The sequence below is a fragment of the Hevea brasiliensis genome, chromosome 17 (assembly GCF_030052815.1).
Source record: "Hevea brasiliensis isolate MT/VB/25A 57/8 chromosome 17, ASM3005281v1, whole genome shotgun sequence".
NCBI lineage: Eukaryota > Viridiplantae > Streptophyta > Magnoliopsida > Malpighiales > Euphorbiaceae > Hevea > Hevea brasiliensis.
The window spans coordinates 8,878,172-8,899,106 of NC_079509.1; the positions used below are offsets into that span (position 1 = coordinate 8,878,172).

General features: G+C 35.4%; 3 protein-coding genes and 1 long non-coding RNA gene across 6 annotated transcripts; all 4 read right to left on the reverse strand.

The window, feature by feature from the left end:
• Window positions 1-480: 480 nt before the first annotated feature.
• Window positions 481-2,318, reverse strand: LOC131175573 (uncharacterized). The gene is made up of 3 exons (XR_009145751.1): window positions 1,969-2,318; window positions 1,169-1,225; window positions 481-606 (listed from the first exon to the last, which is right to left on the reverse strand). It is a non-coding gene; the product is annotated as an uncharacterized LOC131175573 (long non-coding RNA).
• A 2,524-nt stretch (window positions 2,319-4,842) lies between these two features.
• Window positions 4,843-6,809, reverse strand: LOC110642815 (transcription factor MYB98-like). The gene is made up of 3 exons (XM_021794981.2): window positions 6,154-6,809; window positions 5,922-6,048; window positions 4,843-5,515 (listed from the first exon to the last, which is right to left on the reverse strand). The coding sequence occupies exons 1-3, from the start codon at window positions 6,705-6,707 to the stop codon at window positions 4,904-4,906; spliced, it is 1,293 nt and encodes a 430-aa protein (XP_021650673.2). The 5' UTR covers window positions 6,708-6,809; the 3' UTR covers window positions 4,843-4,903.
• Window positions 6,810-8,106: 1,297 nt separating this feature from the next.
• Window positions 8,107-11,402, reverse strand: LOC110642814 (GDSL esterase/lipase At5g62930). Of its 2 annotated transcripts, XM_021794979.2 has the most exons (6): window positions 11,134-11,402; window positions 10,934-11,011; window positions 10,681-10,821; window positions 9,640-9,716; window positions 8,848-9,012; window positions 8,107-8,735 (listed from the first exon to the last, which is right to left on the reverse strand). In XM_021794979.2, exons 1-6 carry the CDS (start codon window positions 11,230-11,232, stop codon window positions 8,567-8,569), a joined length of 729 nt encoding a protein of 242 aa, XP_021650671.2. In that variant the 5' UTR covers window positions 11,233-11,402; the 3' UTR covers window positions 8,107-8,566. The 2 variants fall into 2 exon arrangements, with proteins under 2 accessions (XP_021650671.2, XP_021650672.2); XM_021794980.2 differs by lacking the exon at window positions 10,681-10,821 and having other exon boundaries at window positions 11,134-11,308.
• Window positions 11,403-13,865: 2,463 nt separating this feature from the next.
• On the reverse strand, window positions 13,866-20,550 carry LOC110642813 (probable boron transporter 2). 2 transcript variants are annotated; one of them, XM_021794976.2, is made up of 12 exons: window positions 19,168-20,550; window positions 18,911-18,993; window positions 18,624-18,816; window positions 18,394-18,532; window positions 17,971-18,136; window positions 17,534-17,700; window positions 17,234-17,407; window positions 17,011-17,106; window positions 15,655-15,792; window positions 15,251-15,570; window positions 14,696-14,966; window positions 13,866-14,402 (listed from the first exon to the last, which is right to left on the reverse strand). In XM_021794976.2, exons 1-12 carry the CDS (start codon window positions 19,269-19,271, stop codon window positions 14,091-14,093), a joined length of 2,163 nt encoding a protein of 720 aa, XP_021650668.2. In that variant the 5' UTR covers window positions 19,272-20,550; the 3' UTR covers window positions 13,866-14,090. The 2 variants fall into 2 exon arrangements, with proteins under 2 accessions (XP_021650668.2, XP_021650670.2); XM_021794978.2 differs by having other exon boundaries at window positions 20,271-20,546.
• Window positions 20,551-20,935: the final 385 nt, after the last annotated feature.

Genomic DNA, 20,935 nt, shown 5'->3' on the forward strand with positions numbered 1-20,935 from the left:
GATGGGGGAGTTTTTGGGCCGTTTTCTAATGGCCTGGAGCGTCGGCTGGCAGCGGGGAGGGTCCTGGAGGTGCGGCGGAGATCGGGGAAAGTTGGGGCTGTGGCTGGCTGGCGAGGGGAGGAGGGAAGAGAGAGAAAACGGAGAGAGAAGTGAGGGTGTCGGTGTCACGACCCAACCTATGGGCCGGACCGGCACTAGGACCTGGGCCAGCTTAAAGCCCCCGAGGCCCGTAGTAAGCCTAACTATTCCTCAAATCCATAACCAGGCTCACAATTTAGGCCCAATATGCACATAAAATAATTTAAATTAAACTGTTATAATTATATTTTGAGCTAACTTAACCCAGAAATTTTCAGAAACTAAAATCAGAGGAGCCCAGCTCAACCCTGTTACCTTATTTACAAACTGTTTAAATACCATACAAATCTTCATTTATTAATTTCAAAAATTTAAATTAACACAGTTTCTAACAAGGTCCACACTATTACTAACACATGCGGAGTTTTAGATTTTAAATTTAGAAAAGATAATAAAACAATTAAATAATCGACGTTAAACCTGCGAGGAAGAAAACAGGTTGCTCTGTAAAATAACTCCTCCTGTGGCCTGAAAAAATATTGAACAGGAATGAGCGTTCGACTCAGAGAGTAAAATATCAATTTTAACCATAATCTCTATAGCTATCTAAAGCTAATGCACCTTGTAGAGTGAAATGCAACATCAGCAATAATTTCACATCATAACAGCAAAAAGGTAATTTGGAGCACTCACACACCCAATAATAGCAATCATAATATATGGGAGCTGATCCTATCTGACTCTCTTTAATCCAACCTGTGCGTGAAGAACTCATTTCGGACTTCCACTTAATAACCAAATCGGGGTCCCGAAGAACTCAAGCCGTGTCTACCCGAAGGACCGGTCCCATGAAGATCTCAAGCCGTGTCTACCCGTCCTATCCATAGCCAACACCACATCACACGCACGCCAACGCACACACACTGCTCCAAATTACCACAACAACATCCACAGCACTTTAACAGTTATGAATGCAACATAAATAGTGCCTAGAGCTTAACTACATAAATATATGCATATAAGTGATACATGGGCATGCTTGAACATATAATAATATCGAAATTACAATTAAAATTAATATTTTACTCACAGTACACCGATGACTATTGTGGCTGCTGGATGCAGAAAAATAGCTGTCCTCGATCACCTAATAATTAAATTATAAATTTATTAGTAATAAGTTAAGATAAAACTCTAAAGAGGCAATAGACAACCTAATTCATACCGAAAATCCGGCAGAGTTTCCCCTATACCTGGGACCTACCCAACCTGCAAAAAGGCTCAAATAACACTTCTAGATTCTCAATTTCCACAATCACATCTCATCAATATCACATGGCCCCTCCTAGGCCCTCCAAATCAGATAATACTCAAAATCTTAAAAATTATGTTTTAGTCCCTATAATTAACATTTTGTAAAAATCCACTCAAACATGCTCTACAAATTCTAAAATTTTACCCTGCGGTCCTTAATAATATTATAAGGCTATTGCAAAATGAATTATAATTTTCTAGTCACCCATGAATATTTTATTCAAGAATTTTACTCAATTCCATAAGTTTCCAACAGCTAACATATTCTTAATTCAACCCAATTCAATATTCACATATTTAAACCTCCACCCTCAAGCTTCAACCAATCATATAAAATTTAAATATCTTAATTTCAAATAATCTTATATGTCAATATGCTAAAAATCTAACTAAAATCTATTTATATTTTTCAAAAATATTCTACAATCACTCAAAAATTCAACAAACACCATAGAATATCTCCAAATAATTTTACTTTCATCATATATTTTTCTTAGAATTTTTCTCCAATTTTTCCTGTTTAAGAAACACTGTATTTATGCTTCACAGACAGAGAAATAATAGAAATTGTCTTACCTGAAGTTTATCTGTGTCTCAAAAATTCCAAAAATTTATGAGAAAGCCTCTGGAAGTTGAATAATCTCCATAGCCCACCGGAGCCACCGCCGGAACCACCGCGCACGATGGCCGGCCGCTGGCCGCCGGCGACATTTGCCGGATTTGATCATACCACCATGTTCCTCTCCTCTTCCTCAGTCCATAGGTGGTCTAGGATCGTCGATCCAACGGTCGGATCGTCGTAGATCTGACGAAAAAGCTTGAAAAACCCGAAACTTCTCTCCTCCATATCTCACTCATCCGACCTCCATTTGTTGCAAAATTGGTATCAAAAGAAAGCTCTCGGAACAAGCTTTCCAAAGCCACCTGAATCGCCTCGATCGGATATCGAATGAAGCCGGAATCGCACTGGAAAGCCGCGCCATCATGGCGTGTTTTCTCTCTTCTCCTCTCTTGCCGCTGCCGGTGGTTACGCCGTCGCGGAGGGTCGCCGGTCGGGTGGGGAGCCGCTTGGGAGGTCGCCGGCCGGTCACCGAAGAAAGAAAAAAGAAGAAGAGAGGGGATGAGAAAGAGAAAAGAGAAATTGGGGGGGGGGGGTTCCTCCTCCCGTTTTTGAAATTTTTTTTTTTTTTTTTTTAAAGCTGGCTGTGACAGTGGAAACACGCCAAAATCCCATCATTTTTTTTTCCTGGTTGTTACAGTCGGGGTGCGCGGGGGAAGGAAAAAGAAAAAGAAGATGATCGGTCCGATTCGATTGATTCGACTCCATCTGGTTTGATTCCACCTGATTCAGGATACCTGAAATTGAATTTTTACTTTGCCTTGAGATAAAAAATGAGGTTCAAAAATTTCAAAAAAAAATTCAGAAAACTTAAAAAAATTCGTAAAGTCTAAATATATTTTCAGTTTTGTCACGTGGTCTTTAAATAAATATTTTTTTTTAAATCATCAAAATTTTATATTTTCAGAAAATCAAATCCGATTTCGAAAATTCGAAAAATTTCAAATAATTTCTTAAAATTTAAATAAAATAAAATATTAATATTTATTCATAAAATAATTAATTTAAAAATTATGAGTGTCACACTCTCCATCTCTTATTTTTGTCTCTTCCTCACTCCTATTTCTATCCCTCTGCATGCCTATGTTTCTCTCCCTCCTGTTTCTCTCTGCCCTATTTCTTTCTTTTTTCTCAGTCTTTGTAAATCTCTAATGAGAGAGAAATAAATGAGAGAAAAATGGAGAGATATAAATGGGAAGAGAGGGAGAGAAACAGAAATGTTGGAGAGAGATTAGGGAAAAAGACAAAAAGATAGAGAAAAAATTATAAATAATTATAAAACTGAAAAATGAAACTATAAATAATTGTAAATCTAATGAACAAATAATAATTTATTTCAAATACTATAATAAAAAAATGGATAAAAGGTTTTAAACTTTTAATAAAAATAAAAAATTGAAAGACTGCAGTCTATTTGGTACTATGATTAAAATTGCCGTTAAAAAATAATTTTTTTTAAATATATTAATAAGAGAACACTAAAAAAATTAATTTAGAATTAAATTTGTTAAGTTTTAATAATAAGAATAATAAAATAATTTTTTTCAAATTATTTTTTTAAAATTACCTAAAATGATTTTTTTCTTCAAAAATAATTTTAAATCTTTAACCATAATGCTAAACAAATTATATAATTTATTTTTTAAATATAATAATCAAAATGTTAATAGTAACAAATTATATGAATTAAATAATAAATTATCTATAGCTAAGATTCAATCTTATTGATAAATCAACTACATTATATATATATATATATATATATATTTTTTTTCTTTTTAAAAAATTAACTTTTATATTTAAAAAAATTAATATTTTTACTACTTTCTTTCAATATATCAAATAATTAGTCTGCTCGGTGAATCAGAAACAATGGTTTTTATGCTTATTCGATGACATAGGGAGGAGAACAATGGCTCTCCCTATGGGGGGTATCCAACAGTTTTTTGGGTTGACTGAACATTGATTGGATTATAATTTTCTCAAGCTGGCTAGATTCTTCTTAAAAATAAAAAAAAATAAGTCCATAACGTCATTTCTTTATAAATATATATTTTCTAATTAATCTTAAGAGTTATATTCTCTATTCATGGCATGAATGTTATTGTAATTATGATTAATATATTTTAATTTAATTCTAACATGTAAGAACGACCCACTAAGTTGGCACTAATTAGAAAAATATTCAAAAATTTATAATATACATTTAGGGCATTAAAAATAATTTTTTATAAATATAAAAATTTAATTTTTTTTATTAAAAAATTTATGCATATATAGAAAAAAAGAGCATATGTGAATTTAGTTTGATGAAGGAAAATTTGTCATAATTCTAATAGACCAGACCAGAGGAATATTAATAGTAAAACATAGTTTATATTTTATGTTCTTTTTTTATAATATATTCTATATTTTAATTTTATTAATTAAATTATATTAATTTTTAAAATTTAGAATCATTGAAACCATTAACAAAAAACTAATAGACAGATTCGTAAGGATATAAATATGTTGGGTAGTTCTATAACTCAATTAATTTGAACAAATCTATAACATAAAAGCTTTAATTTATGAGTAAATATTTACTTCACAAAATTCTCTTATTGATAATAAATAAAGCACCGACAGAAAATCCTTGTAAAAAAACTATATTAATACCAAGTTTCTTATAATTATATAATAAAACAACCAAGATTTTCTTTTCTTTTTTTTAAATTTCTTTCAATTTGAATGCCCTTTTCTCTCTCTCTATATATATATTTGATTTGAAGAACATATAATAATAATAATAATAATAATAATAATAATAATAATAATAATAATGATGATGATGACGACGACGATGATGATGATATCTACCCAAAATGTATATAATGGGTGGCTTTTAGAGAATTACATTTTGGCTTGAGAGATCATCTCCACCAAATCCAGCTCCTTCTTCACTTCAAAATCCATGAATAATGGACTCACATCCTCAACTGCTACGTCCATCTCAAAGCTTTTCTCATCAACGACATGATCATAATTCGCTATGTCATCAAGAAGAGAGTCAAAGCTGCAGCCCACTTGAAACAATTTCTCATCAAAGTCAAAATCTGGGACCTCATTGAAATCATAACAATTTGGAACCAATCTATTATTGTTTTGGAAAAAATCCGAGTCCTGTGGCTGCAGCTGATTTGGTGCCTTCATTGAACTAGTATTAACTGCTGTGGCATCATTAGTCCCAGAACCCTTTGCTTTCAATTTCATTGTTCCCTGATATCTACCAGGAACTGGGTCTAAGTTCAAGCTCTTGATGTATTCTTGAAGAAGAGACCCTCTTGGGTATTTCGAGCGACATTTTCTTTTTGAGTATTGCCTTCTTTTGGTTGCATTCCAGTGGTTCTTGATTGAGTTCTCAGTTCTTCCTGGCAATCTCTTTGCTATTTCTGCCCATTTGTTTCCTATTTCTGCATGAGCCTGTATGAGTACCTTATCCTCATCTTCACTCCAGATATCCTTCTGGAAAAGAAATAAACAAATATCAAGAAAAATGAACTGGCATCAATATTATTCTATATGCCAATCTCTATGTGCCAAGTCATTTTTCTATGTCATGCATGCGTGATTCTTGTTGGTGATAAACCCATTATTCTTTCACCTAACAGATTTTGTTTCTACTTGCTTTTTGAGTATAAAGCTGCAGATAATATGATTGGGGAATAAGTTCAAACAGGAAACAAACCTCTCTATATCATTATAATGAACCCATAGAATACTTGAAATATACAACTACATGCCATGTCTGAAGAACACCTATGTCTGAAAAAATCGCATTCTGCTTATCTTTGATCGGACCGGAAAGATGGCTTACGTAAAATAGCTAAATTTATAGTACCGTAATTTAAAATTAAAAAAAAAAAAACACCTTGATATCAGGCCTTAGATGGTTGTGCCATCTCTCTCTACACTGCTTTCCAATCCTTCCAGGTAGCATCTGAGCAATATGAGACCATTTTCTCACTCCATACTGTTCAACCAGCTGAGTCAAGAGCCTGTACTTAATTATGAACACATGCATAAGTCGAAACCAATCCAAGCATGAATATTGGACCAACATGCATATATATATGTGTGTGTTAGGATGACATCTTCCATACCTGTCTTCCTCAATTGTCCATTGCCCCTTCACCAAATTGTTCTTCTTGCGACCTTTCCACGTTCTTCTTGTAGAAGGCTGTGCCCTATTCTTATTCAGACCAACTTTCTTGTGGTATTCATGATTAGCAGTAATGCTTGAAACTTCATCCGGTACCACAAAATTTATAGGCTTCATTTCTTGGAAGTTTGAGGACATGTTGCTCTGATTGTAGCCCATCATATCTACGGGATTATTCTGAGGGAAGTTCAAGTATCTTCCACTTTGGAAATTGTCCATGACCTGACCATGCCCACCATTAATATCTGCAAATGGCTTGCACTCATAATCATAGAAATCCATATTTGTTGAAGATCCATATGGGAAAGCATCGAAAGAATCGAAATTAGACCCACTTTGGACCCCAAAAATGGGATTTAAAGACAACCCATTTGCATGAAACTGATCAAAATGGTGAAAATCTTGAAGAAAGCCCTTTGATGATGATGAAGGTACCGCAAAGGGGAACCCATCTTTCACGGATGGTTTATTTGAGTAAAAATCAGATAAAGACATTGATTGGGTGAGAGGGTTCTCTGTGAGCTTGTGATCAAGCTCCAAAAAAGACAAAGCAAAACAAGATTTGAGGCCTAATGGTTGAGAGTATTAGAAGGTCGCTTGCTACTACCTTTGTGTTCTTAATAGGTGAGGTTGGGAAGGGATTTATGTTGATCACGATCTTTGATTATTTGTGATCCAATGGTTGATATCGCTTGGCATTGCTTAACACTAGTGACTATCAAGCTTCTCTAGCTAGTTAAAAACTTTGGGTGCTAATTCTTATTACTGTCCCTTTTTGGAGGTTTATTTGGCAAATTTACAGAAATTAATGAGAAACAACATGTTAATATGGTAGTCAACTGGTAGACAGAAAACAAATCCTAATCCTACCTGTTATGATGGATATGCTATGCCTGCTTACGTGGCAAGATACTATTGGCTATATTTTAATTTGTAAAGTTGTTAGAAGCCTATTTATTTTTCCAATCAAGAAATGCCACATAAAATATTGCTTATTATGTGCAAGAGAGCAGATTTGGAGTACCCTTTTGGACAACAAAGATTTTGTAAAAGTGCCCAAAAGCAAGGGCTTGAAATGACAATTTAACCTATGGTTTAATGGCAGAGATTAAATTATGTTAAGGAGGTGGAAGGGTTTCAAATTATATAATAATAATAATAATAATAATAATAATAATAATAATAATAATAATAATATTTTAGTATACTGCTTGGTATTTGAAGTAATGGAGTGCTTGAGCAACAAGTAGAGAAAGGCAAGCTAATTTATTTAGAAATACTAACATTAAAGAATTTTACTACTAATAAATGAGAATTAGTAATTTGAAACTGAAATTAATTACAAATTGACATTAATGATCTATTTCCCGTTCACATTGGTGTCAAATTCATTTATAATCAAAGTTGGGGGATAAATGAACACAATTAAAGCTTGTTTAATTTCATTAGTTATGCTTAAAGTTGTAATAGAGAGGTCAAGGTAACGCTAGACATTCCATTTACTATCAGCTGTACTTCAATGCAATCAATTAAGGATTTAGATATTCGCTTTTTTTTTTTTTTTTTTTTTTTGAAGCTCATTATCTAGCTGTACTTCAATATGTAATTTTCTAAAAATGTATATTTTTCATAATTGAAGCATCAACTTAGCAATTAGAATTGGTTGCTAGAGAACAATATAATACCTAGAAGTTTTAGCCGAAAAATCCTAGCATTGACTACGCAGTTCTTGGAGTTCCATTCGGTTAAACCAAGAACGTCATAGAAAACCATATTTGCAGTTCAACCAATCCATTTCACATGCTGCTGAAATGTTTTTAACACATTTCAAAGTCAAGACATGAGCAGTAAATTACAGGCATGAACAGATGTGGAATAGTAGAAAAACTCCATATAAGGGAAAAAGGAAATGGTGGCTTCAATTTCAATACTGATAGAAAAAGTTTATCCTTACACAACAGCAGAAAGACCAAATGCTTTCTGTAGAACAATCAGTGAAGCAGCAATATTCAAATAATCAGGGGAAAAAAAATCAAGATACTACATATGCAAGCATGATAACTCTTATGCTCTTCTATATCTCCATGAATCCAGAAACTTTTGCTTTGCCTTATATCATTTGTTCTATGCACTAGAACTTATAACATTCGAGATTATGCAGGATAATTATACACGACAGATCCTTTTTTGGCTCTCTTTAGCCCTATGTCTCTTATCCTTGGCAGGTCTTCCTCAACTAGTAGGTTTTTTTAGAAAACTCCATTTATTCTGGTGTGGATGGCAGGCACGCCTATACTTCTTGGTTTGATCCAATGGATTCATTATTAAAGAATAAAAATGACAACATTGCAGTGCTATACGCATTGTTGCTTGAAAGCTTTTTCAGGGTTCTTTCCATCAATTTTTGAGTGGTGAGGGAAATCATACGGCATTTCTTCAGCAGAGAGCTGTGCATCATTGAACACTCTTACAACCTCTTGATAGACTACCGCATTACCTTCTGGTGTCAAGTGCAAGCCATCACTGTAATTAACATGCTATTTAGTCCTTGCAACCAGCTAAGATTTTAATTTAACTAGGAACCAACTGAGCTACTCATGTATTTCTTGAATAGAAGCCATTTTATATCACAAACCTCAGAAATTTTTTCTGCCAACCCTCTGTTTCCTGCATCTTGTACCATATATCAATGGAGCAAATTCCCAAGTCCTTTGCTAACTCAACACATTGCCTTGCATAAACTCCAGCCATTTCATTTGTCCTTTCTGGCAGTTCCATAGCTTTGTCACCATAAACAGATCTGCAGAACATTATCATTGATGTATTCAAACACTTAACTGTTATATTATGGAGAACAACGACGAACTAAGCAAAATGGGCTTATCTCAGCAATATACTTAGTTATGAGAAGCATTTGCAAGAAACAAATAGGAGAATCACTATCACTCTCCCCTCCCTCCCACTCAACCTTTGACCATTAGACCTGCTGCTCAGCAGTATAAAATTTTCCAGCAAAATTCACCCATTTTTTTTTATAACAAATGAAAAGAAATCTGAATTAACTAATAATGCAAAATGAAAATTAAATAAATTGTTATTAAAATTCTCAACACCAAATAAAAAAATCTTGAATCTTCTCAATACAATTCCAAAAAATATGTCACACCATTCTACTTTTTATGCAAATTCATATTCTAATATGTGCAGTAGCTTACTAAAAACAATATATCAAATTTTAATATTTTTGGTTGAAATACAAGGGACAAAAGAAACCCTAACCAATAACCACTTGCAATGACAGCACTCAAGTTGCCAAATTCACTTACTACTTGTGTATATCTGTGTTTTGCGTTTGTGTTTGTGTTTGTTTTTCTATGTTCTGCATGCTATGTCTGTCAGTATAATAAGAAAGAATAGAGTATCATACTTGGCATACTGTTTGCGCCCTTCTTCATCAATAGGTGGTGGAGTAATAAGCACAATTAATATGGTGGGCGAGCACTCCTACAACCAAGTTCACAAATAGAATCAGAAATGGGTTCATCAGTTGACTATATGTCTACTCATATTCACTGAAGGAATGCATATTTCAGTTACAAATGTGACTGTTTCATTAGAAAAAGTATAGGACTAGGGACTGGGACTAGGAACCAAGTGTCCAGCTAGCAGAAATTTGTGTACAAATTCACCAGTAAATATGACAGGATATTCATGAATCATTATTGGGAATAATAATAATAATAATAATAATAATAATAATAATAATAATAATAATAATAATAATAATATACTGGTTATTCTTGCTATTCAACTTTGGCAAATGCATTTCTAGATATGAAAAGTGCCAAGATCTTATGGGTTCTAATATACTAGATTTATAGTTATGCTGCTACGATTACCAATTCAAAGAATTACTACAAGCGCATAGGAACTGAGAACAGTAGGATTAGGAGTTCTTAATTTGCATAAAAGTTTACGCAAAATGTTTGGTAATTGGTATGAAACAAGCAAGGTCATCTGTTGTGCTGATTGTGAGCCAGGACCAAAAGTACAGGCAAGTTGGAGGCAGAGGCAGCAGCTGTCCACTTTCCAGGAGATGTCTATTTGTTTTGTATACATCATATATTGTCGAGATCTGTTATCAATGCTGTTATTATAATGCTCTAATCAAATTTAAGTAAGATTCTGTCAGTAAATCTGCAGGGTAATCCTTCAAATACTTGAGAATTGTCTCAACTGAAGCAATCCCTAGAACACTCTTCCACCAGGCCATCTTACACTGTTCATTGTTCACTACACTTATTGCAACTTTACAGATTATGGGATGTGAACCAGATCATATGTTAAAATCAAGCACAGCATCTAACTAAACGGTAAACATGAAAGATTAACGGAACACTATGGACTAAAAAAATTTGCTTAAGCATGAATAAAGCTTGAAAAAATATATATATGAAGTGGACAAAACCTTCAAATGCTGAACAATTTTCCTTAGATTCTCCTTGTATTCCTCCACAGGAACATGTTGCCTATCACTAGTTCTCCCTTTTAAAGCTGCATCGTTAGCCCCAAAGAATATTGTGACAGCAACTGGAGGTTTTGTGGAGTCCTACCGATATCAATGCCAAAAAAAAAAAAAAACCAACAAGCCCACTTAGCATTCCATGATGCAACATTGACACAAAATGAAAAAACCCAAAAAACAAAAATATAGAACTCACAATAGGAAAAAGGTGATGCAGCAAGAACAGAGCCCATCGAGTGTTGTAACCACCGTAGCCACGAACCAACACATCGGCCTACCATTATAGATCAAGAATGATAAAAGCAAGTTAAAATTGAGCAAAAGGTAGATTCAAGAACTAGGAAAGGAGAGAGAGGAAAGTTAAGAGCTTTGGATATGGAAGGTGAAAATGGGTACCTTGCGGGAGTAAGTGTCAGCAAGAGAAGCACCCCAACTACCTGATCTAAAGGACTGCTCTGTTATCGAATCTCCAAATAACACGATCTGTGGCCTCATTTCTCTCTTTTACTCACTGCTTTCCGTACTCCGACTATCCTGCAAAGAAGAGACGGAGTGATATTACAGCCTCAAGAAATTGATAGCGGAGAGGCTGGGTATTTGGGTTGGTGGGTGGCGTATCTTGAACGCACCGTTTTCGCATCCTGTGCACTCCATCTCTCTGGCTCTCTCCACTCGTGGAAAACGCACCGGTTTGTATTCTATTCTGTGTGATTTTGTTGTGTAATTATTTTAATAAAATAATCCAAATTAAGTATCATAATAATTGAGCTAAATAATAAATTTAGTTTAGATATTTAATTTGTTAGAAGCCCAACAGGTTCAAACTGGGCTTCCAGTAATCAAGCCCAAAGATACTTGAGAATCCAGCTCCACATTAACCTTACGAAAGCCCAACTCCCATGCCAACCTTGAGCTATATTTTATTTTTATAAAATATCAAATAAAATTTTATTTTAAAATTAATTCACTTCCCACTGTCATCTGCTCGACGTGGGAAGCGGCAGATAACTCTTAATCAGCCACCTGCATTGTTATGTTAGTCAAAAGATCTACAGTGAATCAACTTCTTCAGAAAAAAAAAAAAGGTTCTATCTATGTTTGAGGTTTTTTTGTCTAACATATTATACATGGACCCTGCAAGCCGCAGCACCTTTCAGAATAAGTTCTTCTGCATAGTTTCTGAAAACACAAACTCTAATAACACAAAGCTAAAGATAATTGGCTATCCAATCCAATTGTTAAACTTAGAGATTTCATCCTGGAGATTCAGCATTTAAACATGGGGATGGAGGAAGATTATATGTTGACTATCCCCAACAGCATAGTTCTTGACCTGATGCTATGAGGAAAAAAATTTTTTTTTTTTAACAAAAAAAAAGAAGACCTAACAAAGCCGTACTCCTTAACAAACACAAGGCACTTTCAAAACCTAATTCAGACCAAATTTGAGGCCAACGGATACTATCTACTTCCGCTCAGAGTTTTTAATGGATGCTTAACATTTATTTTCTTATCTCCTGCTGATATTGACATATATGGATATGGAATCTATCCCTTTGATGAAGTGTCCATTAATTACTTTCAAATCAGCTTGAAAAACAAAATCTTTGTCCAAGCAGGATCTCAGGCGGAGGGCAGCAAGTGGTCATCAATTTCTATGAGCATGACTTGCTTAAAGCAAGCAAATATTTCAAAGATTAGAAGAATCCCCATTTGGGCCCTCTGCCTCTTGGAGTAGAGATAGTGGAGGAAATTGTACGCTTTGCACTAGCAAATGCACCCTACTTTATTGCTAGTCACTGAGTGAGTCTTGGGCAATCCTCTTCGCATCCATCTGAATGATCTATGCTGATGTAGTGACCCGTATGCACACATATTAAAATTATAGTGTATACTGGAAATGCTCTAACAAGATAATCAAAGTAACCAGCAACAACAGAGATAAGAATTGAAAAGTTATCAATTTGAAAAAAAAAAGATTATAAAAATCCTAAATAAAAAAAAATAGTCACGCAATAATATATATGTGAAATGATCAAATCCAGGATTATAAAATGTTATCAGTTAGGAGCCGAAGGACAAGGCAGCTCCCACCTAATTATAGGCTACTCCCATTAGCTTCTGTACAAGGCAAGGACAGTCAAATCAAAAGTGGATTGCTCCCCTTAATAGCGATATTTACCTGAAGATATTCCTCTCACCATTCCAGAACCATTAGTGGAAGCCTGACATGAACATCATCAGTGTCACTTGTCAGAACAACTGCTTCCCCTAAGAGTACCTTTTTTCTAGAAAAGGGTGCCTGTCAACTGTAAAGATGTTGCTGAGATGCAAGGATAGACACTATGCACCTGTTCCTTTCTGGTGCTGCTAGATGACATGCTGTGAATTTTTACTCTCATCTGCTTCACGAGCTCTTACTGCAAGCTTTGTACTAGTCTTGTGATTTTTAACATCATACAATAACTAGTAAAATGAAAGCAAATCAAAGCTACAGACACAGGAGTCTGAGACATGCCGAACATGTACCTGGTTATTTTACTTAGGTTTTGCTTGGAACCATGAAAATCAGAATTCCTTTGGTGTGCTTCATATAAACATCTGATGCATAACAAGTGTGAATCGATTCTTGAACTAATCATGTTTCTTGGTAGCTTTTAAATCTTAGATTGAGAGGTAAGGGAGTCTGATTGATAACATGGGGTTGAGAAAATACATAGGTCTAAACCTTTCTGTTGAGTTAGCTGAGTTAGCCAAATGACACATGGGTTGAGGGAGGCGGAACATTTCCAGCAAACGAAGTCCTTACAAGATGCACTGAATGAAAGGTTGCCAATCTTAGAGGAACATTAATTTCTCAAACCAGAGGCTCAGAAAGCTAGAAGTTGCTCATTTTCTAAAAAAAAAAAAAAAAAAAGGGAATTTTTGAAGGAGCAAGCAGGAAAACAAGTATTATATCTTCAAATTTTACATTCATATGCACTATTCCGAAGTGCATTGATCACTTTTGACATTTTGGAATAAGACAATAGTTGCATTTTCTTGCAGATTGTTGGATACAAAGTAAAGTTTATTAAATTGCTTAATCTATTTCCCATTTTCTTGGCCACTTAGTTCCCAATGTGGGATTTCTTTCTCTCAGCGTAATGCACATATTTCATTAACACCAATATGTCCTCAGCCCAGAAAACTATCTGGGACATACAAAGCAATAAGCACTGACCAACATCCTATTTTCAGAACCAAGAAGACAAAACACACCTAAACATATAACACTCATTTACATACTCTTTAGTTTAAGACCTCTCGAGCACATTGACAACTAAACTCACCAGAATTATGTATTAAAGGCTTTAGCTTGAAGATGAACCACGACTGCTTTGACCAAGGGTAGACAGGCCCGGACTAGGAGTTCGCTTTATTTCAACTCCCTTTCCATTAGACTGGGGACTCCATTCTGTCCTCAGTTCACTAACACGCGGACTGTATGCCTTCTGTGACAGATGTGGACTAGATGCAGGTTTTATATCACGCAATGAACCTGGAGTGGAACTTGTCACTTTAGGGCTTTGTGTACGGCGGATCTCACCTCGGCTTCTTGTGATAATTTCATCAAGAATTTCCCCTCCATCAATGTTAGATGCTCTTGCTTGAGGATCCTGATCCTGTCAGATGCACAGAATGTCACAGATTAAAGATCAAAGCTTAAGAATGAACGTTATCCTAATTCAGACAAACATTTAGAGGCATGGATCCCTATATTAAACACTATGATGAACTCTACCCAAGTACCATCTTAGTTTAGTCCCTCTAAAGTGATAGCACTTCTTGATTAAACATTCAATCGGATGTGGCAAAAACCAGATCCATTTTAATTAGCTTATCCCATCAAATAGCACTCAGGAGAAACAGCTTTTGCATTAACTTGATCCTTATGCGATCCTACTGAATGACTTACTTCAAAAGTCATGTTGTAAGACACAGCAGGAGCTTCCTCATATTCTGCTGCATCCAAATCTTGAAGATGCGCTCCTTTGAAAAATTTAGGAAGCAGATACTGTCGTACAGGGACCAGAAGCATGATCAACAGTGGGAAAAGCAACCCAGCTATTGGGATCCATGTTATGCCAAAGCACACAAGCAGGTAACCTATCTGGAACAAGGTGAAAATAGCAATTGTTTTGAAGGGCACCGTCTCAATAAAAGTTGCATGGCACTCCTCCAACACCCTGGAAGGTAGAAACTGAGAATTAGATGTTCAATTCATCCAGGAACAACCATAACAAATAATTAACTATCTACTTAATAACGAGATCATAATTTGGTTATAAAAATTTAAATGTTTTAATTAATTCCCTTTCTTTCCTCTCAGAAATTAGCACATGAAACCAAAATATACATGAAGATGATACTAAAATAACAATGGAAAACAAGAATAAAGTGGAAGATTTAAGATTATAGAAGAGTTAAAAAATAAGAGGAATTATGGCTAGGAGTATGAGCATAAACTTACTTGTATCTTCGACTTGGAGCTGTAAAAAGCAATAATGTTCTCTCCCAAAATTGATTTCCTGGCAAGCTTTCAATGGCCATAAAAGCAAAGTATCCCCAAAGAACTGAAGTTGGGATCTTCTTCAGGAGAGGCATAGCGGCAACACAACCACCAACCATCATTGCCTGAAGCAGATTGCTGAGGCGTTGTTCTTTGACTTCAACTGGTAAAAGATCATCTAGATCTTTATCAACATCAAAAACAGTCTCATCCACAGGGGCATCAATATATCCAGCACTTGAGGCCAGTTGGATAGTTGATTCTTTAAGCTCTTTCAGTCCCTGTATAAGTAAAAGTGCGGGGAAAAGAGGAAGATAAAATTATTGCTAAGCATATCACACTCATAAGCAGGTTAAATAAATTACCAGGGCAGGTGGCATTTGATATACTAAAGGAGTCTGCATTTCATTGTAGGCTTCTTGCATGTTTCGGTACAATTGACCCAGGTTTGCATTTTTGCTTATACTTTTTCGGACTGTTGACACGAGCTTATTTCGCAAAAGCTGCTCAAAAGAAAAGAATCAAAGATAATAAAAACCAACGGCTTGTATATAATATTAAAACAGAGACATTTAAAAAATGTCAAAGAAAACATCAACAAACAGAATAGAGTTCAAACACGAGTAGGGTGGCCAAGCATATATAGGAGAGTTATTAAATGGCCATTAAGCTTGATTTTTGGACCACAACATTGGTATTTGGCCTCCCAAAATTCAAATTTAAAATCTATGGCTATAAATCTTATAGGGGTTTGCAGAATGGTTGAACATAGGCACTGCTTCCCAGCCAACAATGCAAATGGAAAAGGCAAGATATTTTCTCTCGGTCTCACAATCAAAGCTGTTAGAGATCTGGGGAGCCCAAAGCACCTAGGGAGAATCCTTCTTGATGGGTTTTTATGAAAGAATACACTCATGGGCTTGACACCATCTCCAACCCAAAACCTCGAGGTAATAAGTCTATGAATCCTTCCCATCTTTTTCCGATCCACACTTATATATTCCCAACAATCTCCCCCTCAAGTGTGAATTTATTCTACATTGGGCTTACTGGGCCTGCTCCCCCTCAAACGAAAGCCTTTTTTCTTAACTCAAGTATTACGGTGTCACCTAGAGGCCCAATTACTCCACCAAACCCACTCAAGTATGCACCTCTAAGAGACATGGCAGAGCCATCACGTATTCTACCATCACGTGTACCAAGAATTCCCACTCCATCTTTCTGCTCTTCTCCAGAATAGTGGCTTCCTACTCCATTGGAGTCCCACTCCATCTTTCTGCTCTTTTCCAGAATAGTGGCTTCCTACTCCATTGGGCCTACCAGGAGTCACCTAACTCTTTCGTACACGTGTAAGAGCATCACGAGAATCACTGATCACCAATTTTATACTCGTTCCTTGCTAAACCAAGGCTCTGATACCACTTGTTAGAGATTTAGAGAGCCCAAAGCACCTAGGGAGAATCCTTCTTAATGGGTTTTATGAAAGAACACACTCATGGGCTTGACACCATATCCAACCCAAAACCTTAAGGCAATGAGTCTACGGATCCTTCCCACTTATATATCTCTCACTCATCCCATCTTTTTCCGATATGGGAATTTCACACTTATATATTCCCAACAAAAGCATTTAGCTCTAGAAAAAAGAAATGAATAGAAACAAAGCACTGACTTTAGAAAATATTTTGTATAAATTTTAAAACATGTGGATTGACTATTACCTGATGCTTCAATGTAACTAAGCTTTTAGTATGCATTGGAGATTGTGGAATTACACCATTTGATGGGGGGATGCCAATGAGACCACATAAGATAACCTGTTTAGGGAAAATTCACCATGAAAACTGAGGAAGTCACTAGATTCAATTCTGCTTATGATTGGACCATCTAATAGAATTATCTTGAGATTATGAGAATAATTTATATTTCAGAGCAACAGCATACCAAAGCTCCCAACAGTAGAAGGTCATAATGATAGGAAGATGGTTTCTTCAAATTGAACTCCTTTTGTTGGGCAAGTTGAGATGCAACACTGTGATCAAAGTAGTAAAGGACAGCAATCATGGTTGCAGGAATAAATGCTCCAACTATGTATAAAGCAGGCACATCAGTCATTTCCTGCATAAATGACAAGTACGATTACCATTCCAAGCCTTAAAAGAAATATACAGATCAAGCTCTCTTTCGCCCAACTAACGCAAGTCCAATGTTTAGGAAGTCACACATTTGCACTCTATTATTCACCTTGATAACTGTCCAGTTTGAGTATGCACCAGGAGACCATGGATTTGGACTGAAAAGCCGCCTTGGTATCCCTCTTGGAACATTTTTAACTGGTATGTATGATATTGCAGTCCATACAAGCACCATAAGTGGAACTCCATAATCTGCAATAAATCCTCGTAGCCAACCTTGAAAAAAAAATATAAAAGCATCAAGTCAAAGCCAATGAAATATATAGCTGACAGTGAAGTTTTTCCTTACACTTGGAAACCAAATAAAGGTGATTATCCAATTATAGAAAAGAACAGGCAACTGAACCACAAAATCAGAATTGCATAGTTAAGGATGACATTGCTATAGAACTACAACCCACAACATGCAACGAAGGTTTTTTTTTTTTTTTTTTCTTAATCTCATCTAAACCAGCCGTATAGGAATTCCAATGCAATGTCCAATACCTGTCCCATAACGCCAGGACCTAGCTTTACGACTCCTAAGTGCAGTCCAAAGAAGGCCAAAAGACAGAACCAATGCAAACATTCCATTGCCAAAACGCCAAGAAGGTTGGAGTGCAATCTGATTAGGATTTTCCCTCTGGGGTATGCCAAACTCCTCCACGACTCCCTATAGGATCAAATATATAAATTGAATATATGATGAAAGGACCAGGTTCAGTTGATATTATGCTTTTAGCATGGTGCTTTTAGAAAAAGAAATCCTGATTTATTGAATCTAATACTGCCTTTAGAATTACTGAAGAAAACAAAATTGCCCTGAAATTTCATTTTTACAACTATTCAAACAAATTTGAACGCTCATAATTGAAATGGATCCATATTAAGGCTAAGTGGAGTTGAGTTGATGTGAGTACTACTACTCACCCTTATGGCCTGCTGCATAAAGAGCATTGCAATAAGCAGACCAAACAATTCACCAGCAACACGTGTGAATCTGTTGATTATAGAGCAGGCACCCAATACTGCCAGTAAGAAAAGCAACAAGGCTGTCCATACGCAAACCCTGAGAACCAATTGAAGTGAAGAAAATACTTTAAAATCACCAGTAAACCATCCTGTGAATATTGGCTAAGTAAGATTGTCCAATTAAATACCATCCAGCCCAGGCCAAGAAAAGCCTTTGCCCCAAATCCTTCCTGTCCTTTACAAAGTTGAACATAAATGTGTACATCAAAACAGTTGGCTCAGCAACTCCCAGTATGAGCAGGGGCTGTCCTCCAACAATTGAATGGATGATGCCACAAAGTGCTGTTGATGCAAGAGTTTGCACTGCAGTTAAAGTTCCATCTGCAACGTGTTAAAAAAAAAAAAAGTAAGTCTTAGCAGATGACCATTGAAGTACTTAATAACAGGATAGTAGCAATAATAGAAGCTGTCCTACCTGTATTTCTCTCTAGCTGTTCCCCAAAAGATATGACTGGAATTGCTGAAGCAAAGAAGATATATGTTGTTGGAGCTAGGATCCTAAATGAAAGAAACAATGATGATAACTTTGATGAGACAAATTTGAAAGAAATATCTGCAAACGGTGTCCTTATAATTGACATAACTATTAAAATAGTGGTCAATAAAATCAGAATGTCTTGCAACAATGGGGCACACATTTGCCACTAAAGATGACCAAAAGGATTCACAAACCTGATACCGGCACGGAAGCCACCAGTCCAGTCTTGTTTGTAGCACAAAAGCCTTCCTTTGAGATCATTTTTTATACCACGGAAAGGAACAAATGTTTCCTCCATGATGGCTCCAAGTTTTGGAGAATGAGTTATGTATGTCTTTGAATTCTTGTTCACAAACAACTAACTAAAACACACAACAAACAACTCTAACCGGAATTTTAAGTACTCGAGAGGCCAATATGGTAACTAAGCTTGCATAGGTGAAGGTAAGAATAAGAATCTATAGGCAGAAGGACCAGTAAGAAGAACAGGAATATAATCCCAAACTAATCACTTTTATAGTATAAAGTTCTGAGGTAAATGTATAAGTTGAATAATTTTGCATTTGAAGGAATATATAAAGAATTATTTCGGTATATTTTCTGTGAGGGAAAAGAATTGTTTAGCAATGAATCAAATCACTTAAATTCCATGTGTCACTTAAGAATCAAGGATATTAGCGAACAGAATCCATGATGAAATAGAAGATTCTAAATTACCGGAAAGAACAGATACTCTCCATGTGCTTAGATCTTACTAGCCTTTGACTTCAATGAAATTAAGATCCATTAAAACTAATTTTTACTTCATTATCATGCAAGGCTTTCTATTTGTCAACTAAGTCCCGCCAAAAAGCACAATAACATAAAAGAAAACACGCAGCTGATGGATTCAAATTACATGTTACTGTAATAAATTGTAAAAACAGCAAAAATAGTGGTCGAGCTCAAGAGTACTGAGACTAAAAGAAGAAAGCACCAAATTAACGAAAACCCATTGTCACAGACAACATTTTCAACCGTTCAAAACAATCTGAAGCTAATAGGCATTAACAGAATTCAAAAGAAACCACGAAAAAAAAAACACACAGATAGCTTGACGAGACGATTTAACGAAAAGCCATGATTGAAATCAGAACAAGATTGATTTACAACACTTTTGAGCAAGTGGGCATTAATAAACCAGAAAAAATAAGCAACAAGAACACCGAAACCAATATCACATTATCGAGAAGAAATCCTTGGGAGCATCAATACAAGAACTTTGAAAAGCAGATGAGAAAAGATCGTGTTACATGACCTGAAAGAGCACAGAAATGCAAGAAGACACAGCAGCTACAGAGAAATGAGGCTATAAAGGAGCAAAAGCGAGAGAAAGAATCAGAAAGATTTTTTCAGAGAGCCGGAAATAGAAGGACTATGCGTGAATGAGGCAGGTAGTGTGCGGTGACTAAGCAAATAAGTGATGCCTCTTTTCAAGCGCAGTATAAAACAAACAACTGACAGAGAAAGAGAGAGATAGGGATTGAAAACAATACCGTAACGGTTGGCCTAATCTTTAAAAAACTCTTTTTTTCTACGAAAATTGCAGCTTTTTACATCTCAGAAACATGAAAAAAGGTAGAATATTTTGCAAAATAATTTTAAAAAAAATCATACAATCTCGCCTATAAAAAATTAACTTAAATTTTTTACATAATAAGATAAACGGGAGATTAATATTTGACTCTTGAATTATTAATTCAATAATAATAAAGTCAAATATGATATAAATTAAAAAATGAAAACATGGCCTTGTCCTTGAGCTTGTAGTACTGAATCTTTAAAATTTTTTTAAAATAAATAAAAATGATGAAGATGAGAATGTGGCTTGCTAGATTATGCTGATTTTTATTTGTGAAGCAAGTTATGGATTTATTTCCTTAGAGGAAAAGGACTTAGGCTGGAAAGAAGGAGAAGAATTGT

Excerpts from the sequence above, each read along its gene's own strand:
- LOC110642814 (XM_021794979.2), bottom strand. The coding sequence starts at position 11,232 with ATGAGGCCACAGATCGTGTTATTTGGAGATTCGATAACAGAGCAGTCC. Across the intron at positions 10,822-10,933 it reads TGCATCACCTTTTTCCTATT|GACTCCACAAAACCTCCAGT; the intron begins GTGAGTTCTATA and ends TGATATCGGTAG. Across the intron at positions 9,013-9,639 it reads GGGCGCAAACAGTATGCCAA|ATCTGTTTATGGTGACAAAG; the intron begins GTATGATACTCT and ends AATGTTCTGCAG.
- LOC110642815 (XM_021794981.2), bottom strand. The coding sequence starts at position 6,707 with ATGTCTTTATCTGATTTTTACTCAAATAAACCATCCGTGAAAGATGGG. Across the intron at positions 6,049-6,153 it reads TGGACAATTGAGGAAGACAG|GCTCTTGACTCAGCTGGTTG; the intron begins GTATGGAAGATG and ends AATTAAGTACAG. Across the intron at positions 5,516-5,921 it reads ATCTAAGGCCTGATATCAAG|AAGGATATCTGGAGTGAAGA; the intron begins GTGTTTTTTTTT and ends TTTCTTTTCCAG.
- LOC110642813 (XM_021794976.2), bottom strand. The coding sequence starts at position 19,271 with ATGGAGGAAACATTTGTTCCTTTCCGTGGTATAAAAAATGATCTCAAA. Across the intron at positions 18,817-18,910 it reads ACAGCTAGAGAGAAATACAG|ATGGAACTTTAACTGCAGTG; the intron begins GTAGGACAGCTT and ends AACACGTTGCAG. Across the intron at positions 15,793-17,010 it reads TAGTTACATTGAAGCATCAG|CTTTTGCGAAATAAGCTCGT; the intron begins GTAATAGTCAAT and ends TCTTTTGAGCAG.